At 38.6% G+C, this 22,650-nt stretch overlaps 1 protein-coding gene across 2 annotated transcripts in view; it reads left to right on the top strand.

The window, feature by feature from the left end:
* gaa (alpha glucosidase) overlaps positions 1-22,650 on the top strand; it is a 47,952-nt gene that overhangs the window by 18,138 nt on the left and 7,164 nt on the right. For both annotated transcript variants that reach the window (XM_020530541.2, XM_048610692.1), the window contains exons 4-17: positions 131-296; positions 4,663-4,759; positions 5,182-5,301; positions 5,496-5,614; positions 7,477-7,608; positions 9,594-9,704; positions 10,219-10,332; positions 11,052-11,136; positions 11,335-11,452; positions 12,477-12,610; positions 14,546-14,697; positions 15,893-16,041; positions 19,254-19,395; positions 19,889-19,987. In XM_020530541.2, coding sequence (XP_020386130.1) covers positions 131-296; positions 4,663-4,759; positions 5,182-5,301; positions 5,496-5,614; positions 7,477-7,608; positions 9,594-9,704; positions 10,219-10,332; positions 11,052-11,136; positions 11,335-11,452; positions 12,477-12,610; positions 14,546-14,697; positions 15,893-16,041; positions 19,254-19,395; positions 19,889-19,987 — 1,738 coding nt within the window. The remainder of the gene's footprint in view (positions 1-130; positions 297-4,662; positions 4,760-5,181; positions 5,302-5,495; positions 5,615-7,476; positions 7,609-9,593; positions 9,705-10,218; positions 10,333-11,051; positions 11,137-11,334; positions 11,453-12,476; positions 12,611-14,545; positions 14,698-15,892; positions 16,042-19,253; positions 19,396-19,888; positions 19,988-22,650) is intronic.

Raw genomic sequence — 22,650 nt, 5'->3', positions numbered from 1 at the left:
CCAGCTCTACACATTTGTTTTCTCAGATTCTCCAGCATCTGCAGTTCCTACTATCTCATTCTCAGATGTGTACTTTTTAACATCATTCATTTTTCAGCTATTTAGTTAATAAATATATCCTTTAATTTAGCCTGAACACAACAGTGGGGCCATTATTTTACGCCGATCAGTTTCTGCAGATCTCTACCTCCCTGGCCTCGAAGTACATCTCAGGTCTGGGAGAGCACATGACGAACCTGAACCTCGATCTCAATTGGACTCGATTAACTCACTGGAACAGAGATCAAGGACCTCATGTAAGTTAGTTAGCCTTTCTGTTGAGAATTAGGCCAGTTCTGACCCGAGAAGTGGGAGGAAAACCTTTTGTCGAGGCATTGCTAAAAAGAAGTATCCTGATAAAATGAAAGCAACAAATACCTACATGTGGATACCATGGCTGTTTGCATATTTTTCCTTGTGCTTCCTTGTGGTAAAAGTTGTCTGTTTTGGACTTGCTGTTTGTACTATACTGGTGTATTATTATATCATAAAAAATTTCTATTCTGGAGCATTCCACAGAGGTGTAAGAACACATGGCACCAAGTTTAGTGGTGTTTGGGGACCACTTGAGGCTTGCCCAAATCTGTTGATGTCTTAAGGATCTCAAACTGGTGCCCTTGTGTCTCCTGTTTTATCGCGTTTGTTGTTGTCGTCATGTGTGACTGTGTGTGCCATTTGTGAAGAAATAATATTTGCATTGCATTGAAGTGTCTCATGATAAAATTTCACTTGCAACTGAAGAAACTGGCAAAATGTGTTGAAGATCTAATGTCTGTCTGAGATAGTGAAATATATTGTCAAGTAGGTAGGTGCTGACATTCCTATTTATAACCCAGCACTTTAATGTGCCACACCACAACCCCTTTTCTGTTCTGCAAATTTTTGTTTCACATTCAACTACATCCTGACTTTTCAATCCCATATGCTTCATCAAGACCATCTATTTCCACTTTGATGTTGTGCACTTTCAATCGATAACCCACTACTGTGGCTGCCAAAACCTTTTAACATTATTTGGTTGAACTTTTCTAAAGTTCTCTTTGCAACATGGTGGCTCTGTGATTAGCACTGCTGCCTCACAGCACCAAGGACCAAGGTTCAATTCCAGCTTCGGGTGTCTGTGCAAACTCCACACGGACATTCTCCCCATGTCTGCATGGGTTTCCTCCAGGTGCTCTACTTTCCCCACACATCCAAAGATGTGAAGGTTAGGTGGATTGGCTGTGCTAAATTAACCATAGTGTCCAGGAATGTGCAGGTTAGGTGGATTAATTGTGAGAAAAGCAGGGTTACAGGGAAAAGGTTGGGAATTTGGGTGGGATGCTTTTCGGAGAGTCGGTGTGGACTTGATGGGCCAAATGGCCCCCTTCCTTACTGTAGGGATTCTATTCTATGAACCCCACAATTTTGTCCTGCACAAGTTCTGACCCATTTCTTTCCATGCCAGCTCCTATACTTCTATCTGTCCTGTGTTCAGTGCCCTCCACAGGTTTCCCATTTCTACAAATAAGTGACTTTTAATGTTCATAGTGGAATTTTACAACCCTGTCTCTGAAACATGATGACCAATGTTCCTAAATTAAATAAGGGTCACTTCAGCTTGCTAGAGGTAGTGACTGATTTGCTAGTGCCCATGGATGGAATCCTGTGACGTCTCCATGGTGAGTTTGGTGCAGGGGTATATAATCCAGTGGGAGTGTGGTGGATGGTTCTCTGCCATTCTTCAATCTACATGATAGAGTCAGTGGTCAGAAGGCTTTGCTTCCCTGCCACCTAGTGCGGCCATTAAGTGGATGATTAATGCCTGCCCTAGGGCCTTCTCCTGTGGCCGCTGGTGTTAATTTAGTGGAGGGCTTGTCATGTAGGGAACATGACTAGCAAAGCCCAAAAGGTGGCAGAGAGGGCCACACTTCCTTTGCTGCTGACTCCACTACATCCAAATGCCGTTGCCTTCCCACCGTCACTCATATCTAGCTCAGGATCCAACCATGATTCTGAGCCTGGGTGGACGTTGCACTGGAAGAAACCATTGCCTCCTTGGTAGTTCTTTTCTTCAGTGGCACCGAAATAGGTGAAAATCTACCTATGGTGTCCATAATCACAGGGAAGCCTACCACTGGCCTGTCAAGAGCCTGAGTGGAACAAAAATTTGGGGGCCTTTTTGGAAAGAGTAGTTTGGGTTTGGGTGGGTGGAGGGAAGGAGTGATGTTGGAGGTTAATGATTGTAGCTTGTACACACTCTCAAAACAGAAGTAAAGGCAAGAGGAAACTTGCAGGCTTAAAGTCACATGAGCTGTCCTGGAAATGAGGGAGAGAAAAAGCACACTATAAAGGAGGAAGCACAAACAGTCAAATTAAGGGATGTAATCCTTTTATAATATGAAACAGTTGGACCCATTGCTCTATAATATCCTCAAGCTTTGGTTGCACCCACTGGACTATTCCCAAACCAGTTCAATTTCCTACATGTCTATAGCATTCTCCCCATCTGTGTACACCCTCCTGCAAAGACCTCACTCTCTTCTCCCTGTAAATTCCTAACATTATTGACTATCTCCTTGATAATTGGAAAATAAGCAATTTGTTGGAAAAATTTCAAACCAAGTACATATTTCCTATTACTCTGTATTTTAAAGTTGATGTGTTCTGTTGGACACCAGAACATTTAAAAATTAATGAGTCAGCTATTTGGCCTTGAGTACTTGACTGCCCTTTGCATTAGGCATAATTTGATACAATATGGCATTAAAGAGCCCTATCAATTCAGTCAGTAGAAACCAAGGGAACAAATTTCCACTGACTGAAGCGAACACAAAGGAAGATGACTGTGGTTATTGGAGACCAACTGTTCCAGCTTCATTAATGGCCTTCCATAAGGAAATGTCAAAGTCAGAATGTTCACAGAACAGTGTCCAGTCCCATTCGGATACTAAAGGACTCTGCACGCAGCAAGACTTTGGCTGGTAAGTGGCAAACAACATTCACTGTACCAGGCAATTTTCATCTCCAACAACAGAGAATCCAACTATCTTCTCTTGGCACTGCATCCACAAATATTCAGTCCTTCCATCACCAATGCTCGTACACAGCAGTGTGCACGATGTACAATATGCAAGACATTCACCAATTCTCTTTCAACAGCACCTTTCAAGTTCACTACCACTACCGTCTTGAAGGACAAAAGCGACGGATAAATGGCAACACCAATACCTGCAAGTTCCCCTCAAGCCTTTTAATGTCCTTATTTGGAAATATATCACCATTCTTCTGTCACTGGGTCAATTCTTGGAACTTCCTTTTTTTTCCCCCAGCAGGTATAGGGAAGGCAAATGTACTGTTGGCCTTTGTCAAAGGGCATAGAGTATAACAAGGAAGTTTTGCTAAGGCACTAGTCAGACCACAGCTGGAACATTGAAAAGTTTTGGCTGCCTTATCCAAGATAGGTTGAAATTGGTGGCAGTCGAGAGAAGATTCTCTCAGTTGTTTTGGTATGGAAACATTTTCTTATGAGGAGAGGCTGAATATGCAGGGCTTGTATGTATTTTTTTTGTATTCATTTATGGGATGTGGGTGTCACCAGTTTGGGCAATTGGGGATGGGAAATAAATGCTGTCCTGAGGGCAGTTGAGCGTCACCATATTGCTGTGGGTCTGGAGTCGCCTGTTGGCCAGACCAGGTAAGGATGGCAGCTTTCCTTCCCTAAAGGACAGCAGTAAATCAGATGGATTTTTCCTGACAATCAGGAATGGCTTCATGGTCATCATTAGACTCTTATTTACAGACTATTATTGAATTCAAATTCCACCATCTGCCGTGGCAGGATTCAAACCCACATCCCCAGAACATTACCTGGATCTCTTGATTAATAGTCTAGCAATTAATACCACTCAGTCATGTGGAGTTTAGAAGATTGACAGTAGACCTTATTGAAACATAAGATTTTTGGGGGGCTTGATAACACCTGGTAAACTTGTTTCTCATTGTGGAGGATTCAAGGACCAATGAGCATAATTTCCGGGTAAGGGGTCACCCATTTCAAAGTGAAATGTGGAAGATTTTTGTTTTGAGGGTATGAATCTGTGGTATTCTTGATTGCGGAGAAAGGCTGGGTCATGAAATATGTTAAAGGCTGAGGTGGACAGATTTTTAATCATTAAAGGAATTGTGGATTATGGGGGAAAAGGCAGGAGAATGGAGTTGAGGATTATCAGAGCAGCCATGATCTCATCGAATGGTGGAGCAGACTTGATAGGCCGAATGACCCATTTCTGCTCCTCCTATGTCTTATGGTTTCCCTAACAACAGCTTGTGAGTATTCCTGCAGGAAATGGACTACAGTAATTCAAGGTGGCAGCTCACTGCGACCTCCTGAAGTGTTATTAATGGGCTGTAAATGCTGTCCTAGCTAGGGACACCCACATCCCATGAATGAATAAAAAAAATTCTCTACCATCAACATCCTGAGGGTTGCCATTGACTAGAAATTTAAGTGGACAAGCCATACAAAATAAAATTATTATAAAATACTCCACGCTCACCCAGTGATTTGCTGCTCCAACAATACTTGAAGCTTTGAAAATTTTGGATGCAATACTTTGACTAACACTGGCCTATTTGTTGCAGCCAAATGCCAATTTATATGGCTCACACCCTTTCTACATGGTGATGGAAGAGGATGGAAAAGCTCATGGTGTTTTCCTGTTCAACAGTAATGCCAAGGGTAAGAAATTACCTTGCTTTTAGTATGTAGGACAACTCTATCTAGATCTGTTAAATATTTAAACCTCCAGTCAGGTGATGAACTGCAAGTGAGCATTTTTGTCTGATAAGTTGTACTTTGGATCGTTTTTGGCGTATAAAGTTTTGCTTTTTCTACAAACACTGCAAGGTCAGGAAAATGTGTTGGAAATACTTGGGCATTCAGGTAGCATCTGTAGGGAGAGAAATGACATTAATGTTGCACGTTGTTAACCTTTGATCATATGCCATGCTTGGAAATCACAAGCTCTCTGTGTACATTGACATTTTTGCATTATTTCATGGATTGTCATATCAATTCCACTTAAACACAGAATTATTTGGTTAATAAGTGTATGCTGTTAAGGTAATTAAAACTTTTTTTTTTTTTTTTTGTTTATCCAGATGTATTACTTCAGCCAACCCCTGCTCTGACCTGGAGAACAATTGGAGGAATCCTTGATTTTTATGTGTTCTTGGGTCCAGATCCAAAAACAGTGATAAGGCAGTACATGGATGTTATTGGTAAGATTGAAACTTGCCACTGCTTGCTATTTATACTAAGCAAACATATTGAATTTACACAGACCACGGCAAATTTAATTTGTTATGGTGCATACATACCATTAATTCTATTTCAGGAAAGGTGATTGAGAAATGGCCTGTGATTGTATGCAATGCCATTGTTTTTTCCTTTTTTCTCTAAATAACTCCTGCAGGTTATCCAATAATGCCACCATATTGGAGTCTGGGATTCCACCTGTGCCGTTGGGGTTACTGGAGTACCAACATTACTCGACAGGTTGTTGCAAACATGACTCAAGCCAACATGCCTCAGGTAAATGTTCATTTTTGGTTTCAAAGAAAATCTGGTTTTCCAAATTGAACAACTTGAAGTATGATCCATAGAGTTGATTAATGATTGAAGAACCGAGCTTCAGCAATAGATCCGATGACCCTTAATTTGCATTAGAAAGTTCATTAATAGAAGTTGTTCATAGAAGTATTTAGTACATTGCAAGTTCCTCCAAAGCCAAAACAAAGTTTCTCAACAGTCAACAGGAGTTGCTGAAGGAGAAAAGTTTTTGTTTTTTAAAACTTACTGTTACGAAATAATTAAAAGCAACATAAAGCAAATATTACTTAATAGGCAAAGAAAACCAAATAACGCTTTATCAGTAGCTTATTAAAACCATCAAGGTAAATATTACAACTCTTTCACTATGCACTGCATTTTTTTGTAAGGTGTGCAGTATTACAAGGAATAAGTCCCTTGTTATTTCCGACTTTCCAGCAGGCTCATTTCTTCTTCCCGAGTTTTCCTGTCAAACTTGAACCAGCAACCTCTGTTTTAGCAATTTCTTATTCCCCAAGTCTTCAAGTTTCTGTCTCCTTCTTTGTGTTTGATACCAAATTCTCAAAGCATACTGCTTGGATTTTAACACAAAATCATTCTGCTTCCAGACAGCAGCAAGTGCATTGTATTAACATGTGAACACTGTCTCTTGATAGTTCAACAGGTTTATGTTTGATGTTGCTGTTGGGAAGAGTTTAAAGTAACTCAGCTGAAATACAGGAATCGGGAGAGAATATTAGGGTATAATACCTGGATGTTAAACGTACTAGAAGAGACACATATCACTAGAACAGAAAATAATAAAAGGAATAAGTTAATGAGTGGAGTAAGAAAGTAACTTCTCAAATCTAAATGAGTTGTGCTGCATGTATATGAGTGTATCAAGTAAGGGTTCTTGTGATGCAGTGGCAGTTTCCATACTTCTGGATCAAGAGAGCTGGGTTCAAGTGTTGCCTGCTCTAGAGGTGTGTAAGAACATTTCTGAACAAGTTGATTTGAAAATATCTAGATGGTACATAGCCAGTAAGTTTGGGTAGTTACAGGCAGATTGTTATTGGGGATTATGATGTTGTGGCAATAATGGAGACCTGGCTGAAGGAAGGGCAGAATTTGGCTGTTAAATATTCCATGCTCCAAGGTGTTCAGAAAAGTTAAAGGCAACAAAATGAAGTGTGGTATTTTTGGTTAAGAAGAGGCTGAGAGGTCAACAGCATAAAAAGGGCACTTTGGCCCTCAAGTCTGCACCAACTAAAAACAAATAGCTAACTGTTCTAATCCCACTGCAGTGCTGGAAAAAGTCATTGGTGACAGCATAATTAGCGGAATAGATACCATTCTCTACAGCCTTAAGAAAGTGTTTGGGTAGAGCCAAGGAATAAAAAGGTTGTAATTACGTTCTCTAAATAACACTTAGTATTGGGGAGAATGTAGAGGAACAAGGTTTCAAGGAAAATGCAGAGAAATGCAAACATCAAAGTATTTATAATAGGGCACTTTAATTAGCCACGTATATACTGAGATTGTGATCGTGAAAAGTGCAGCGAGGGGTAAGTGTTTTCCGATTTGTGTTCAGGAGAATTTCCTATAGTATGTGCCCAGTCCAATGAGAAAGTGAGAACTGCTTAAACCTAGTGCTTGGGAATGAGATGGGCTAAGATTTCTCTGTAAGGTCAGACATGCCGAAATGCAATCATCAGCAAATGATGTTCATCACCGTTCATGATTCGGATATTGAAGCAGTCCGAAAATGGAGATCACAAGATTTAGCTGTTGCAAACTCTGCACTGCTGATTACCAGCATGATACAGAAGTATTTTTTTTTCTAATGATGTACCCTTCTGCAGGATGTGCAGTGGAATGATCTGGATTACATGGACCAGAAAAAGGACTTCACCTACAACTTGGAGTACTTTGGAGACTACTCACAGATGGTGGAAGAATTTCACAAAAAGGGATTGAAATATGTGATGATTGTGGTAAGAGGTGCATGCAAAACATCTACGAATCCATATGGATTTCAACCATTAATTCCCATATAACAAATGGAAATGCTCATGTTTGACACAAAGTTTGCCAACACTTTAATATATAGATAAATTTCTCCATGGCTCCTCATCTATTTCCTTTCATGTCCCACATCCATATTGTTTTTAAGTTGTATGCAATACAGATTTCTTTTGAAGTATGAGGTAATGAGGCAGTGTTGAACTGACTTAGCTATATTTCTTCCATAAGAAGGAAGTCCAGCGTTTTGCACATTCCATTCCAGACTGAGAGATCCTGTAGTGTTGGGAAAGGGAGAGGAGATTGTTATCGATATCTGCAGTAAATTTAGTTGAAAATGGAATTTAGTAAATGACTTGATGGTATTTATTGAACTCATTAACACCGTCAAGTATGTATTGCTCATGAAAACCAAATGACAGGTAAGAAGTAATGTCACATGTCTGAGGAAACCAAAACAGCTTTATCTTCTCCTTTGCAAAAAGTTATTAGTCCCATTTGGAATGGAAGGATGCCTCTTTACATACAGAATGTTCTGTTGCAGCTGTAAAGACCATATCTTATTACATTTGTTTTTTTTTTAAATTTTGTGATGAAACGAGAGCTGTCTTAACACTAGTGTGTTTTTTGGAAAGAACTGATGCATGTTTTGAAAAGTTAGTAATCTGACTCGTCACAAGCATTGTATAAACAACTATTTGAACAAGCAGTAATTGAATTTGCAGATGAATTGGAGCTGAAGGATTTTGGGTACGTATGCAGCTGGGTTGCAACAAGATGTCCGTGAAATAGTGACTGGCTACTGATGGCAAAAGCCTTTTACCAGTCAGCAACTGTAATTTGTTGCTTGGGTAACTGAACAGCTTGGGGCTAGGAACAAGGTAGGGAGATGTGTTTTCATCTCCACAGGAGCTCTCTCTCTGTTCTCTGCAGTCAAAACCCATTTTAAACCTGTAGTAAACCAGTTCATCTTCCCTTCAGTTATTGTAAGCTCTGACTTCTAATTGATAAGTCAGACCTCTAATAATTAGCCACCTTGTGTCTCTTGCAAACCAGTGGAAATGCCTGAAGAAAGATGACTTTTTTTAATTAAAAGAATTTCTGACCAGCATAAGGATCATCTCAACTGAGCTTTGCCTTTAACCTTTTTACTGTGTCCGTGTGTGTGAGAGAGAGAGAGAGAAAACTACAGTTTTAATTTGTTGTATTATATGCTTATGGTTTATGACTGTGTAAATAACTCTAATTACTTGTAACAAATAGTAATTCTTGTTAAGTACAAACACCAGATCTACGCTTTGAATGAACCTGGTCTGAAAATCGGGTAAATTGGAGAATATTGTATTGTACGGAGAATATTCAAAATCTTTTCACTTTTGTGACAACTCCAGGAATGGAGATATGTTTGATGTCCAGCATGCCACCCAGTGAGCTGTGAGATAGGATTTTTTCAATTTTGGGATTTCTTTGAGCAGATTGATTAGAAAATAACCATTTCATGAACTTGAACTGTAAATGTTAGAAATCGCATGACCAGAAAGAATGACCAATTGATTATTCAATTAAAAAATCATTATGGTGCTTTCATTTTTCAGTATGTAACTATATAAAACACTGCATAACAACTAGTATTTACTTGTTCTTCCCAAAGATTTCTGGTCTTGAATGTACCAATTTTATTTTGAATACAATTCAATGGCTGCTGGTTGCTGTGTGCTACATCAACTAGGTGGCTATTTTTTATGTGAACCGGGAAAGTTAAAAGTTGGCATTTTATTCAAACATTGCAGCCTATCTTGCTCTTGCCAAAGTGCATTTCAGGTGAGCTATTACCATGCCATGCTAAATCATTTTGTCACCCTGTTTTGAAGTTCAGCTATACATTTATTAGTGAGTCTCTCCAACTCCATTGTATCTAAGAATTTTTAATATTGATGGCGTTTTGTTTTTTCTATAGGACCCGGGTATCAGCAGTACGCAGACAGAAGGAACATATAAGCCGTATGATGATGGTGTAAAGAGAGATGTTTTCATTAAAAATGAAACTGGCCAACCATTGATAGGAAAGGTCAGTGCAGCTGTGAGAAGTCTGGATTTTGTATTTGAGTCATATACAACTTACTTAAACATCAACTATAAACACTCAAGTACATTAAACAGAACAGCGCCGTTAACTGAAAATGTTTATTCTTTGAGAAGAATGATTCATTTCAAAATCTGCTAATTCATACCTGTAAGTAAGTGAAAGTTAGTTCAAATAGTCTTTATTTTCGTTAGTTATGATTTATGCAGTCAGTGTGGTTTGTTACTGTTGGTGCCTTTTTTAAACTAATCTTATACAAGACATTCATAAAGCATCTGAGTTAGAGATTTGTGCTTTTGCAAAAGCTGTTATTTATGAACTGTGTGAATTTAAATTACACCAGTCACTGATGGGATTTGAAGAGCATAAAGCTTGAACCTCTGGATTAGTCATCCACCACTCACAAGTTATTTTCCCATCAGGCTAGTTTGAAAACAGGATGGTTGACAAGTTGAAATCCAAAAGCACATTTAAATGTATTCTTCTTTATTTTGTTTAGGTTTGGCCTGGACCAACAGCCTTTCCAGATTTTACAAACCCAGACACACATACATGGTGGTACGAGAATATTAAAGAATTTCACGATAAAGTGTCTTTTGATGGGATATGGATTGTAAGTATGTAAACCAAACTCAAAAAAAAAAAAAAATTGTCTGTGGTGAAAGGATTGCTAAACCCGTATGAAAGGACTACAAGTGCACCAGGGAGCTACTTTATTTCTCACAATAAAATGCATTCTTAGTCTGGAGTTGCACAATTTAAAATGAGAGATTTCAAGTAATTTTACGGTCATTTGTGCTTTTTATCTTCTCAGTAATTCAAATTTATTGGTTAATTGAAACACCTTTTCTTGTACAGAATTCAGGCTGGACTTACATGTTACTGCAAAAATGAAGTCAGTAGCAGCACTGAAAATACCTAATTGCAACAGGTAATTGGGTGCTGCCATGTTACCTGATTGAATCGTAACATTGAAATATTGAAGAAATATTTGAAAAAATGACACTGCTTTCATCATGTACATGGCACTGCTTTCGCCACTTGTAGTAATGTCACCCTTGATAAAACTTTTTTCCAGGCATGTTCAGCTGTGCATAGCTGAGCTTGATGGGATCGTGAAAAATTATTTTGAATTGAGTATGCATTTCCATTATTTTATATTTAAAATGACAAGCCTGTAATATAACCATATTAACCCTATTGTTAGCTGTAGTCAGTAGAAGTGGATTAAAAGGTGCAGAGGAAGATTTACCTGTCTGTTCATCTCAGTCAGGCCAATGTTCCTTGGTTGTCAATGCAGTAAAAATAAAAAATATTCTGTTTGTTTCACAGGATATGAATGAACCATCCAATTTTGTTTCTGGAGCAATTAATGGCTGTCCAGATAATAATTTAGAAAATCCTCCTTATGTACCAGGTAAAAGATAATTAATAAGCATAATAAGTAATATGTTCTCTTCTCCCAAGCCTGTCTGTGCCATTCCTTTACTACTTTTTGTTTTGCTTTTTTGCACATAATGATTTATCTGACTTGTTCTGCATTTTTCTTGGGTTTAAATTTTGTGGGAGAGACTTTAAGTAGCTCACTATAAATATGACTATTTTCTGTTTGCAGGTGTGACGGGAGGATATCTGAGGTCTAACACAGTGTGTATGTCTGGAAAACAATATCTGTCAACTCATTATAACCTACACAACCTTTATGGGTTGACTGAAGCCATTGCTTCTCATAAGTGAGTGACAATTGAAAGAGCAATTGACACAATGTAGTCATCTGTTTAACACAACAAGTTTTTTTTGAACACTATTGAGTATCTTATAAGTTTGCAAAATCAAGTCTTTTGACCTCAGTTGCTGTCCAGAATATTGAGGAATTTGATTTTCTTTGTGTGAGCTTTTAGTGAATATTGTCAAGCCAATCCACTGAAGCTTGATCCTGCTTTTAGCATTTGTCTACTTTCAGCCTTATTCACTGAATAGTGGTTACACAAAAAGAATTTTGGTGTATAGTTCCAATCTAAGCCTAGGCACTGATGTCAGTTGTAGCACCAGCAAATTGCTCTGTTTCAGATTAGCTAGATTAACATAGTCCAATAAACAGGGACCTTTGTTTCACTGATTCAGCTCCTGACGAGACACTGAGTCATTGTGATGTGCCCCGATTAAAATTGGCAGCATTCTGGCAATTGTCTAAAAGCTAGACTTAATATGTTGTCTCTGGATGTATGTTGGTCACAACATCCATTGCTGTCCAACTGCTATGTTGGTACCCATTGGAAACCTCAGATCTTCCTGTGGTATGATTTGAGAGTGTCCAGGAATTCCGGAATAATCCTCCAGTGCTTCAGCTTTCTCCAAATTGTAGCCACGACAGTATCTGTGATATTGTGACGTTTGATGTTCTCGATGGTTCCATTGGTGCAGTGATAATACTCAGTGAGGTTAAGAAAGCCCCACAAGTTGTATAGAAGCCCTGACATCAATTGAGCCGTTGGCTATATTTTTTCTTAACAACAACTTAAGGATAGTGGAGGGATACCAAAAGAAGAAAAAATGGGTGTATGTTACTACTAATCTCAAGATCATTACTAAAATGGCTTATGTAATTTCTTTTAAAGTAAGGTTGACTATATCATTTAAGACAGAAATAATTGTTTAATTTGGAAATTAGGTCTGCAGTTGGCAGTGATTAGTAATGATTGGTTGTGCATTTTCAAACAGCATTTGTTTTAACATTGCCTCCTTTTTTGCTTTGAGTGCTTTGATCAAGGTGATTGGAAAACGTCCATTTGTGATTTCAAGATCCACATTTCCCAGTCACGGTCGTTATGCTGGACACTGGACTGGGGACATTGCAAGTGGCTGGAAAGATATGTATTATACCATCCCAGGTATAGAAGTTAGACTAGATTCGGTTTTGTCATTTATTCTACTTGTTCTTTATCTGAGGATATTACTTGACCTGCTCAAAATTTCTGAGGATGTTAATGCTACTTTTGGAGCGTTTTATGGCTTTGAAAATGTGTAACTGCTAATCTCTATTGTTTTAGATCCCAATGGTTGTGTTGCCAGTGTTGATGTGGCTTTTCGTTGGTAGTCAACTTTCAACTTTCAATTTTTGTTGAAAGTTGTGGCTTTGTATACTGTTCCTCAAGTTGAACTTGAAAGTTAAGAATGACACTGCATTATAGTAATGAGGGAGACCTGAAAATGCTTTGTGAGAGTCTTTAGATAAGATGTTAAACCGTTCTGCCTTTTTCAGATGGACATGAAAGATACAATAGAATATTTTGAAGAGCATAGACTTATTCCCAATGTCTTGGCTAATGTCTGTCTCTTAATTGACATCACATAAACAGATTATCTGCTGTTTGTCATGATGTTTGTGGGAACTAGCTGTGTGTAACTGGACCATCAGAAGTATTTAATTGGTTCTGAAATAATTTGGGCTGCCATTTTTTCATAAAAGGCACTGTAAATGCAAGTCTTCCTTTCAGTCAATTATGATGAACTGTTATTAGAGAAACTCCTCCAGGTTATTGAGTAGAGCAGTGATTGGATTAAAAAAAACCAAAGCAGGTCCAGAGACCTTATCAAAAGTAATAAGGTATTATTGACTAAGGTGACATGGGCAGGGAGTGAGTGGTAAGTAGAAGAGTAATAAAGTTAAATACACTAAATCTGCACAACACATCTGAGGAATTAATAGTTATAAATAAATGGGTTCGGTACTAATTGCCACTGCAGGGACATGGTTACAAGGTGACCCAGGTTGAATGTGTCCAGCAGAGACATCAGTAAAATTAGAGATGAGCATAGCAGGAATAATATGGTAATTTATAGGTTCTTCAATCTTTGGACCAACTGGAGAATCTAAACTTTGGGGGCATGAAGTAGTAGTCACTGTAAGAATAGGGAGTCTGTCATCTTGGACTGAAGTTTAGAAAACATTTTCACTCAACATGGTGAATCATGATTCCTCTATCTGTGAATGCTTAAGTATCAAATATTTTCAAAATTGAGATTGATAGATTTGTGGTCGTAAGAAGATTAAGGAATGAGGTTACTGTAGGAAAGTGGAGTTGACGGAGGATCAGCTAAAATCTCATTGAATAATAAGGCAAGCTTGAATGGCCTGCTGCTCACCTTTCCTGTGACTAATTAGCAACATGCTTGAGAATGTATGAGAAATTTTGCATTGTCTGAGGGAAGCTCATAGTCATTCCTCGAATTCATTTTTTTCTGACATTTAACAGTAAACTTTAATTATGTTTTAATACATCAGAAAGCATATCACTAATATTAGAAAGATTGTGAGCCACAAAGACATTATAGCCATTCAAGAGATAAAACAATTGTGGCTGGCTACATGGCTGCTTAAATGAAAATTTTGTGGCCAGCCGATTAAAAGTTTTTGTTTTAAATTCATGACTTTTGTTCTAACCTTTCTGGTTCTGAGATTTTTCTGTGGAATTCATGGTCAAGCTGCTTCCTCATCTGACAGCCTGTTTCGGATTGCACATCAGCCACTAGAACATGCACAACAGAAGTGTCAGATCAGTTTTTCCTGTTTTCTTTTGATTCCAGCTGCTTGGTCATATCTCTACTAATTTCCATGCAGAATGACTCTGGTTGTATAGAAATGCTGGTTTAAGCTCAATGTAAACTTGAGAGTATGGCGTCATTGTGAAACAGAAGACTTTAATATAAAGCCTTTTTCTTAAATGTTTAATAGAATAATCATTCTATTCACTGGTAGCTTTGAAATATGAATTGTGAAATAACAAAAATATGAAACTCTGCACATTATTTTGTGTATTTCACAGCAATAATGCTGTTTAATATGTTTGGGATCCCCCTTGTTGGAGCGGATGTCTGTGGTTTTCATTGGACCACCACTGAAGAACTCTGTGTGCGCTGGACACAACTTGGATCATTCTACCCCTTTATGCGGAATCACAATGACTGGAAACAGCCGGTTAGTCCTTTAGAGATCACTAAGTACTGACACTGGCTTGTTGAATTACCTATTTTAGTTGGTTAGTTTTAAATAGTTGTATCTTTTAGAATGCACAGTGTGAAATTAATACATTAATCATTAGATATCTATCCAGTTATAGATCACATGAAAATACTTCTTCAGAGAGTTACCTGTTACATTTCTAAACGGAAGATGATATTAATTCTGAAGCAAAATTGATCCTGTTATTCTTTCAGTTTGTAACAATGTTTGTTTGGTAAGATCCTGAACTCATTGAGGAAGGGTTTGGGCGAGCAGCAACTTTGAAAGTTTTTTTTATAAGGAATGAATTCTAAAAGCCCAGCACTTAGGAACCATCAGGACTTTCCCTTCCACAACATTGGAGCTCCAGTACCAGACTGAATTTGGATTTGAAAGGACAACACAATTCTGAGAGAATCGTGCATGGCTGTGTTGGGAAAGTAGGTGGGAGGAAAGAGGCCACGATTGTGAGGTCAGAAAGGGGATTGGACGCAACTGAGGTCAGGGAGTGGAACAGCAGCCATTCACATAGGAAACACCATCAGAACAAATGTTGCACTGGTCAGCGATCGTAGGTCCCATTAATTTACTGATATTAAAACAAAGCATTAGATTGATTAACTTTATACAAAGGCTTACTGTATACTGTGAGGAAGACACCTTGAGGCAAAAGAGCAAAAATTCTAACCTGATGTTGCCCTTTTATAATGACAAAAAAAGCATCTAAGGTTTTAAGATGAGGGTGCAGGAAGCATGCACTGCAAGTTTTTTTAAGAAGTCTCCCATAATAAAGAAAGCAAAATACTTAAAATGCTGAAAACACTAAGTAGATCTGGCAGGAAAGAGAGTCAATACTTCAAATTGATATAAATCATCTTCAAAAATTCCATATTAACATAAGCAAAAATTAGTCCCAGGCCAACTTCACTCTTTACCAGGTACTTGTGAGGATTTGCCTAAGGACAGCTGCTGATGATGCTTTGTCCTAATCTTAAAGCTCACTTCTGTGATCTGCTTCTGGATCCTTATTGGTTCAGTGGTTTTGAAGGTTGAGACCTAGTAGTAGTCCTGTTCATTTCATAATCTCTATAAAACCATTTCTGACGTAAATGGATGTTTTATTTCCAGATGTGAATACCAATTGTAAACTGAATTCATTTTTGTTTTCCAGTCCCAGGAACCATACGTCTTCAGTGAGTCTGCACAATCAGCAATGCGAAAAGCTCTCTTCATGAGATACATGCTGCTGCCTTTCCTCTACACTCTTTTCCACAAAGCTCACTCAGCTGGACAAATGGTTGTTCGGCCACTGTCATTTGAGTTAGTTGCCTTTTTCAGTTTCTATGTATTTAAAAAAGAAGTCTTCACCATAGCAAGATTGGAAATTAGTAGCTGAACTGATACTAATTCAAGTCTTGTTTTGCCTGTGGATTAGTTTTGGATGGTTCAGTACAATTTTTTTATCCAAATTTCAAACTTTGGCCACTGGTTCATTCTAATGCTAAAATTTTGATCAACAGAAATCTTAATGTATGCATATTTGACCACTCCTAATGCCCCTCATGATTTTACAGTCTTCTCTAAAGTGCAATCTTTACACTCTTTCACATCTTTGTCTGTTTTTTTTATTTCAAATTGGTGGAGATCTTTTTGAATACTTCATTGGTCTAGCACTGTTCATCCAGATTTAAACTGAGGAACCAATATAACTCCGAATCTACAGAGGAAATTAATTACCAAAATAAGAGGACATGGAACTACAAGTGATCATAATTCATGTCAGTGATGGTTGGGAGGTAGAAGACAGTTGGAATAAGGATTTTGCTTAGAATACAGCAAAAGTACTGTTACCAATTTGGGGTACTGCATTTAAGTAAAACTATGTTGGCTATGGAGTGCATGCAGTGAAGATTTACCAAGATAATGCCTAGACTCCAAAGTACAAATTACTAGGAAAGATTACACAAACTAGCATTGTTATTTCTTTTCAGCATTGTCAGTGATTTAACTAAAGTTTTAGATAGTGGAGGAACAAGTAGGGAGTAACTGGCTGTCCAGGGAGTCTTGGACAAAGAGATATTGTCCACATTTTGGAGGCAGACCATTAAAGGGTGAAATTGGGAAATACACATGCTTGCAAAGGAGTATAGAATGTATTCCACCACAATCTGTAACCTTATGGCATAGCCCCTATTCTATCGTTAGCACTGTGCGAGGGGATCAACCTGGGCTCATTGCTATGTATCGGAGGGCATGCAAAGAACAGCAAAAGACATAGATGAAATTGTGATGTCAGTCTATTCCAGCTACAACACAACATGCAAAACAAGCGGTGCAAGAGGCATGAGGCAGAACTGAATGATCCCACAACCAATGGATCAAATCTATGCTCCACAGACCTACCACATCCAGTCAGAATGGTGGGTGACAAGTAAACCATTCACTGGAGGAGGAAGCTTCTGAAATATTCCCATCCATTCTGATAGAGGAGTCCAGCACATCAGTCCAAAAGATCAAAAGCTGAAGTATTTGAAAGCATGTTTAGCCAGGAGTGCTGAGAGGAAAATGTACAAAAATGATGCAAATGCATAGTTGAATGTACTTTGTGCACTGAGAATAACTAGATCAGCTGTTATCGTCACAACCAGCTCCCAAGGTCCCCAGCAACAAAGATGTCAGTCTTTAATCAATTTGCTTCACCCTGCATCTTATCAAAAACCACCAGATATGGACAGGCAATAGTCCCTGAGAATATTCCAGCAATAATAGTGAAGCCATGTGCTTCAAACTTGCCACGTCCCCAGCCAAGCTGTTCTAGTGCAGCTGCAACATTGACATCTATTTTGCAAAAAACACAATAAATCTAACCTGGCCAGTTAGTACCCCATAAGTCTATATTCAATCAGCAAAGAATCATCTAAAGTGTTATCAAGCAAAATTTACTCAACAATAATTTACTTAGTTTGAATTTTGTCAGGCCCACTCAGGTCCTGATTACACTGAAACATGGGACAGAAAAACTGAACTTGAGGGGAAGAGCAGGTGACTTCCCTTGACATAAAGGCAGCATTTGAATTTGCTTGGCATCAAGAAACCATGGCAAAACTAGAGTTGATGGGAATCGAAGAAAAATCTTTCTGGTTGCAGTCGTACCTAGCACAAAAGAAAGTGGCTGTGGTATGGGAAATTAGTCGTTTCAATCCCAGCACATCTGTGCTTTAGTCTTTTAGCTCTGCTGTAGTCATCTGACAACATTTCAAGAAGCTCAACACCATCCAAGACACCACAAACTGCTTGAATGGCACCCCATCCAACATTTTGAGCGTTCACTACCTCAACCACATAATGGCAGTAGTATCTATTGTCTACAAGACTCCCCCACAGTTCCTTCCAAACCTGTGACCTCTAACACAACTACTAAAGAAAAGGGCAGCAACAAGATAACACAAAGCAACTTCCCCTCCATGGCACAAACCACTCTGACTTTGACTTTGAACCATATCATCTCTCCTTCACTATCACTGGGTTAAAATCTTGGAACTCCCTAACAGCACTGTGAGTGTACCTACACCATAAGGACTGCAGATAACAGTAATGCATGGACAATAAATGCTGGCCCAACCACTGCATATGTTGCATGAATGAACTGGGAAAAGCTCTTCAACAAATTGCAATTTATGCAAGAAATATTCATTTTAAATTGAGGTGTTGATAAATTTTCATGAAACGGTACTAAGAATATTGAGTAAAGGTGGGCATAGGGATTAGGTTTCAGGATGTGTTGAGTGGTATTGCTGAAGCTTCAATCCTTCCAGGAGGAAATCTATCAGCATTTTTTCTATGGAATGAATAATATTTTCTATAGAACTTCCCCAAAAGACTGATTACTGAGTTCGAGGAAATTTTTGAGCATGCTAAATACATTCTTGTTGGCTAAAGGTATTAAATAATTTGAAATAAAGATGCAAAATAAGTTGATGTATGGATTAACCTTAATCAAATTGAATGACAGGCTCCAAGTGCTGAATGTTCTTATGATCATCGGCTCCGTTGCAAACACCAATTATTTTTGCTGGACCCTGAAAGTGCATACTATTTAAGCACCTTGTGTTTGAAATTATAATTCAGTATGCAACATGCATATACCAAATGAGCTGTCAAAAAGGCAAAATGATCTTGAATCTTAATTATGGTCTGAGCCAGATGGTTGGTGTAACTGTAGGCTTATTTTTGTAAACAGTTCCTTATTTAAACAGAAGTACCTACTGTTAAAATTCACCTTACAGTGGTAAAATTTTTGGCATTTCAACAGTGAAATATTGAAATTTTGGAGACACCATTTACCAGAGATCCCTTAAATGTCTATAAGGATGTCCATCACTGCCATCGTCATGGGGTGGTTCCTTGTCAGGAGCAATTATAAAGTCTGTTTTAGGACATTTTTTAAGGAAAAAAAATCCAAGTAGCTTTGTCAGATCTCTTGTATTGGAGTTAATCCATATACCAATATGCTGTTCTTTTCTCCGCTTTAGATTCCCTCAAGATCCAAACACTCCAAGCATTGATCGTCAGTTCATGTGGGGTGAGGCACTTCTCATTACTCCAGTACTGGAACCTAAAGCAGTGGAAGTGTCTGGCTACTTTCCTCCAACAACATGGTACAATCTGCATGATGTAAGTGTCATGTTATTTGCATTCTTGACTATGATCTGCATCCAGTGCCACCTTGGATTGTATATAGCACTAAATCATGGGCTCACTGCAATCTACATTTGTGACATTCTCTGATCTGACACAGGATTCAAATTAGACCAAAATTCCTGTACAATTATCTTGCATATCTTTTTGTTCGAGTTCAGATTATGTGCTCGGCACTTAGTACCTGAAGGCTAGCTTGGGAAAGTATTTTTGTTTGTGTAGAATTCAGAGTCTCAAAACAGCTTGACACTGGTGTTGGTCTTGTGAAGCACAGAACAATTCATGTACAATGTTCAATGGAGTTTTTAAACTCCATTCGAAATATCTACTTTATTCAAGTCTGTGAATCACATATTAGATCAGCTAAAATCAAACTAATTATTCTTAGTGTAGTATTTGTTTGTGCATACAGATATTAATTTACTTTATTTTAATATCTATTCTTGTGATCTTATTTAATTTTTTTTAGGGTTCTGTAATCCATAGCAAAGGTCAGTACATAATACTACAGGCACCGTTGGATACTATTAATGTCCACATACGAGGAGGCTGCATTTTACCTACACAGGTAGGGGTATATAAGTGACTTAAGTTGAGATGAATGGTGCAAAATGAGTGATAAGAGCTCAGATGCCTCTTAAACACCCCACCTGATTTCCATTCCCAGGTTTCTTGCCTGCTGATATTTAATTTTGGTGTAACAGTACACGGAGTCCTCTTTCAAAAGCTCCCTTTTTGTTTTTAAAGCGTTTTTTGTCCTGTTGCTTCATTGGAAGTGCCATTTTATATTTCAGCATGGCTTGTTTCCTGGTCCTGTCTCATGTCATTGTACCTCTCATGTCATTGAGTAAGTTGCATCATTAGTTAGGCCTGCGATTGTACTGCTAGAGTTGGTTCTATGTTTCGGCATCCTGCAGTTCATTTCTCAAACTGCTTTAAATAGTTCTCTCCTCGAACACTGAAGTAAACTTTGTTTTTAATCTTAAATTTCTTTGCTGATTATCTACTAATAGAGGAACTGCTGTGGTCATAGAGTCATACAGCATTGAAACGGACCCTTCGGTCCAACCAGTCCATGCCGACCGTAATCCCAAACTAAACTAGTCCCACCTGCCTGCGCTTGGCCTATAACCTTATTTCCTATTCATGTACTTATCCAAATGTCTTTTAAACATTATAAGTGTACCAGTATCCACAGTAAGTTAAAGTACAAGATGTGGGCACCACTAACTGGGCCAGAATTTATTGCCCATCCCTAAGTGCCAAGAGAGCACTTAAGAGTCAACCACATTGCTGTGGGCCTAGAGTCACGTGATCCAGACCAGGTAAGGATGGTGGTTTCCTTCCCCCTAGAGGACATCAGTGAACCAGACGGGTTTTTCCAACAACTGACAATGGATTCAAGGTATCGTTTGACTCTTATTTCGAGATTATGATTGAATTCAAATTCCACAATCTGCTGTGTCAGGCTTCAAATTCAGGTCCCCAGAACATCACCTGGGGTCTCTGGATCAACAGTCTCTTGATATTACCATTGTGCCATTGCCTGGTGCTGTCACTTTGGACAGTGTTGATCTGCTAAATGGATGCTCAATCTGTCCGATAACAGATTGATCAGAGAGTTTAGTGGACAATTGATTTGCTTCAGTCACATCATGATTCCAGGTGAACACAGCTTGAGATTTTCCTGTAGTGGTTCCCAGCTCTTAGGAAATGAAACATTTTGATGCAAAGTCCCTCAGTGAACCTCAAAGGACTGGTAGTGCTGATAACCTTTCTGATGGGAGTAATGATGCCTGATTCCTATATGCGTGCAACATGTGTTCCCCTGCCTCCATAATAGTGGTGGAGTCGATCACCAAGGGGATAAGTCTTATGTGGTCTGTGGGGATGTAGGAGGGCATTTCTGTAAATCAGTGGGTGGCCTGAACAAGGAAGAAACAGTGAAAACAGTTAATGCAGGTCTCTGGAGGAATCCAAGCAAAACAAAAATGGGGTTTGCAAAAATGTTTCCAAAATACAAAAATTGACAAGTAAAGTTTGCACGCACTTGTAAACTTGCAGATTCATTAATCCTGTTTGGATTTAATGATAAAGCCAGTTTCTGCATGTTACAGTGCTAAGTGGTGAAGAAGAGAGTCCACAGCCAAGTCTTTATAAACTGACAAGCTTTAATTCACAAAGAAATCTTGCCTTCGTATAGCACCAGGATATCTCAATGCGCTCTCCAGCCAAAGGAGTAATTTTAGTCACAATTATAACTTGGGAGTGAACAGAGACGTGCCTTACAGTTACAAAAGAAGAGACTCAGTCCTGAGTCTATGTTTACCAAGGCAATTTACTACCCACTTAACATCCATGAAATAAATTGAATTCATTACACAATTAATATACTGTGCCTCACAAAACTGATTTGAAATGACCCTAAGAGGTGATGTACCTGCAGCAATCTCGTGACAAAACAGATGTTCATTTAATTTTTTTTATTATTCACTCACTGCGTGTGGGCATCTCTGGCTATGCCAACATTTATTGCAGTTAAGAGTCACCACATTGCTTTAGCAAGGATATCGAAAATACACCATGTTCTCATCTTGTCTGCCTTTCTATCATTTGCCCCTTGTTCTCACAATCATTTTGGTCCCTTTTGTGATCTGCCCAGTGTGATCCACTCTGATTATTGCTGTTTCAGTTTCGGCCTGTTATTCACTAATCCTGAAACAGACCCACAATTCAGGTAGAAGGACTTGTGTTTCTCCAGCATTCTCTGTATTTGTTACAGCCAATCTTCAGATTGATACTGAATGTCAATCTGGATTCAGGGTACAATGTCAACTTAGATTTGGTTACCAATTGGCTTTTAACATTCCCTAGGATGAGGGATTTCGAGACTAGTGGGCACATTTTTAAGATAAGAGAGACATGAGGGGCAAATTTTTTACGCTGAAGGTGGTTCCCGTGTGGAATGAACTTCCTGAGGAAGTGGTGCATGTGTGTACAATTACAACATTTAAAAGACATTTGGATAAGTTAATGGATAGGAAAGGTTTGGAGGCATACGGGCCAGAAGCTGTGGGACTAGTTTAGTTTGGGAGTATGGTTGCCATGGACTGGTTGGACCGAAGGGTCTGTTTCTGTGCTGTATGACTGTATTTACTCTGGAAGTTCATTCCATGCATGAATCACTCTGTGGTGGGGAAAATAAAATTGCCCGTCATCTTTTCCTTAAAT

Source organism: Rhincodon typus, chromosome 23 (assembly GCF_021869965.1).
Source record: "Rhincodon typus isolate 14 chromosome 23, sRhiTyp1.1, whole genome shotgun sequence".
Taxonomy (NCBI): Eukaryota; Metazoa; Chordata; class Chondrichthyes; order Orectolobiformes; family Rhincodontidae; genus Rhincodon; species Rhincodon typus.
Note: the sequence above shows the minus strand (reverse complement) of the source record. Positions and strands in the feature narration are given on the sequence as shown.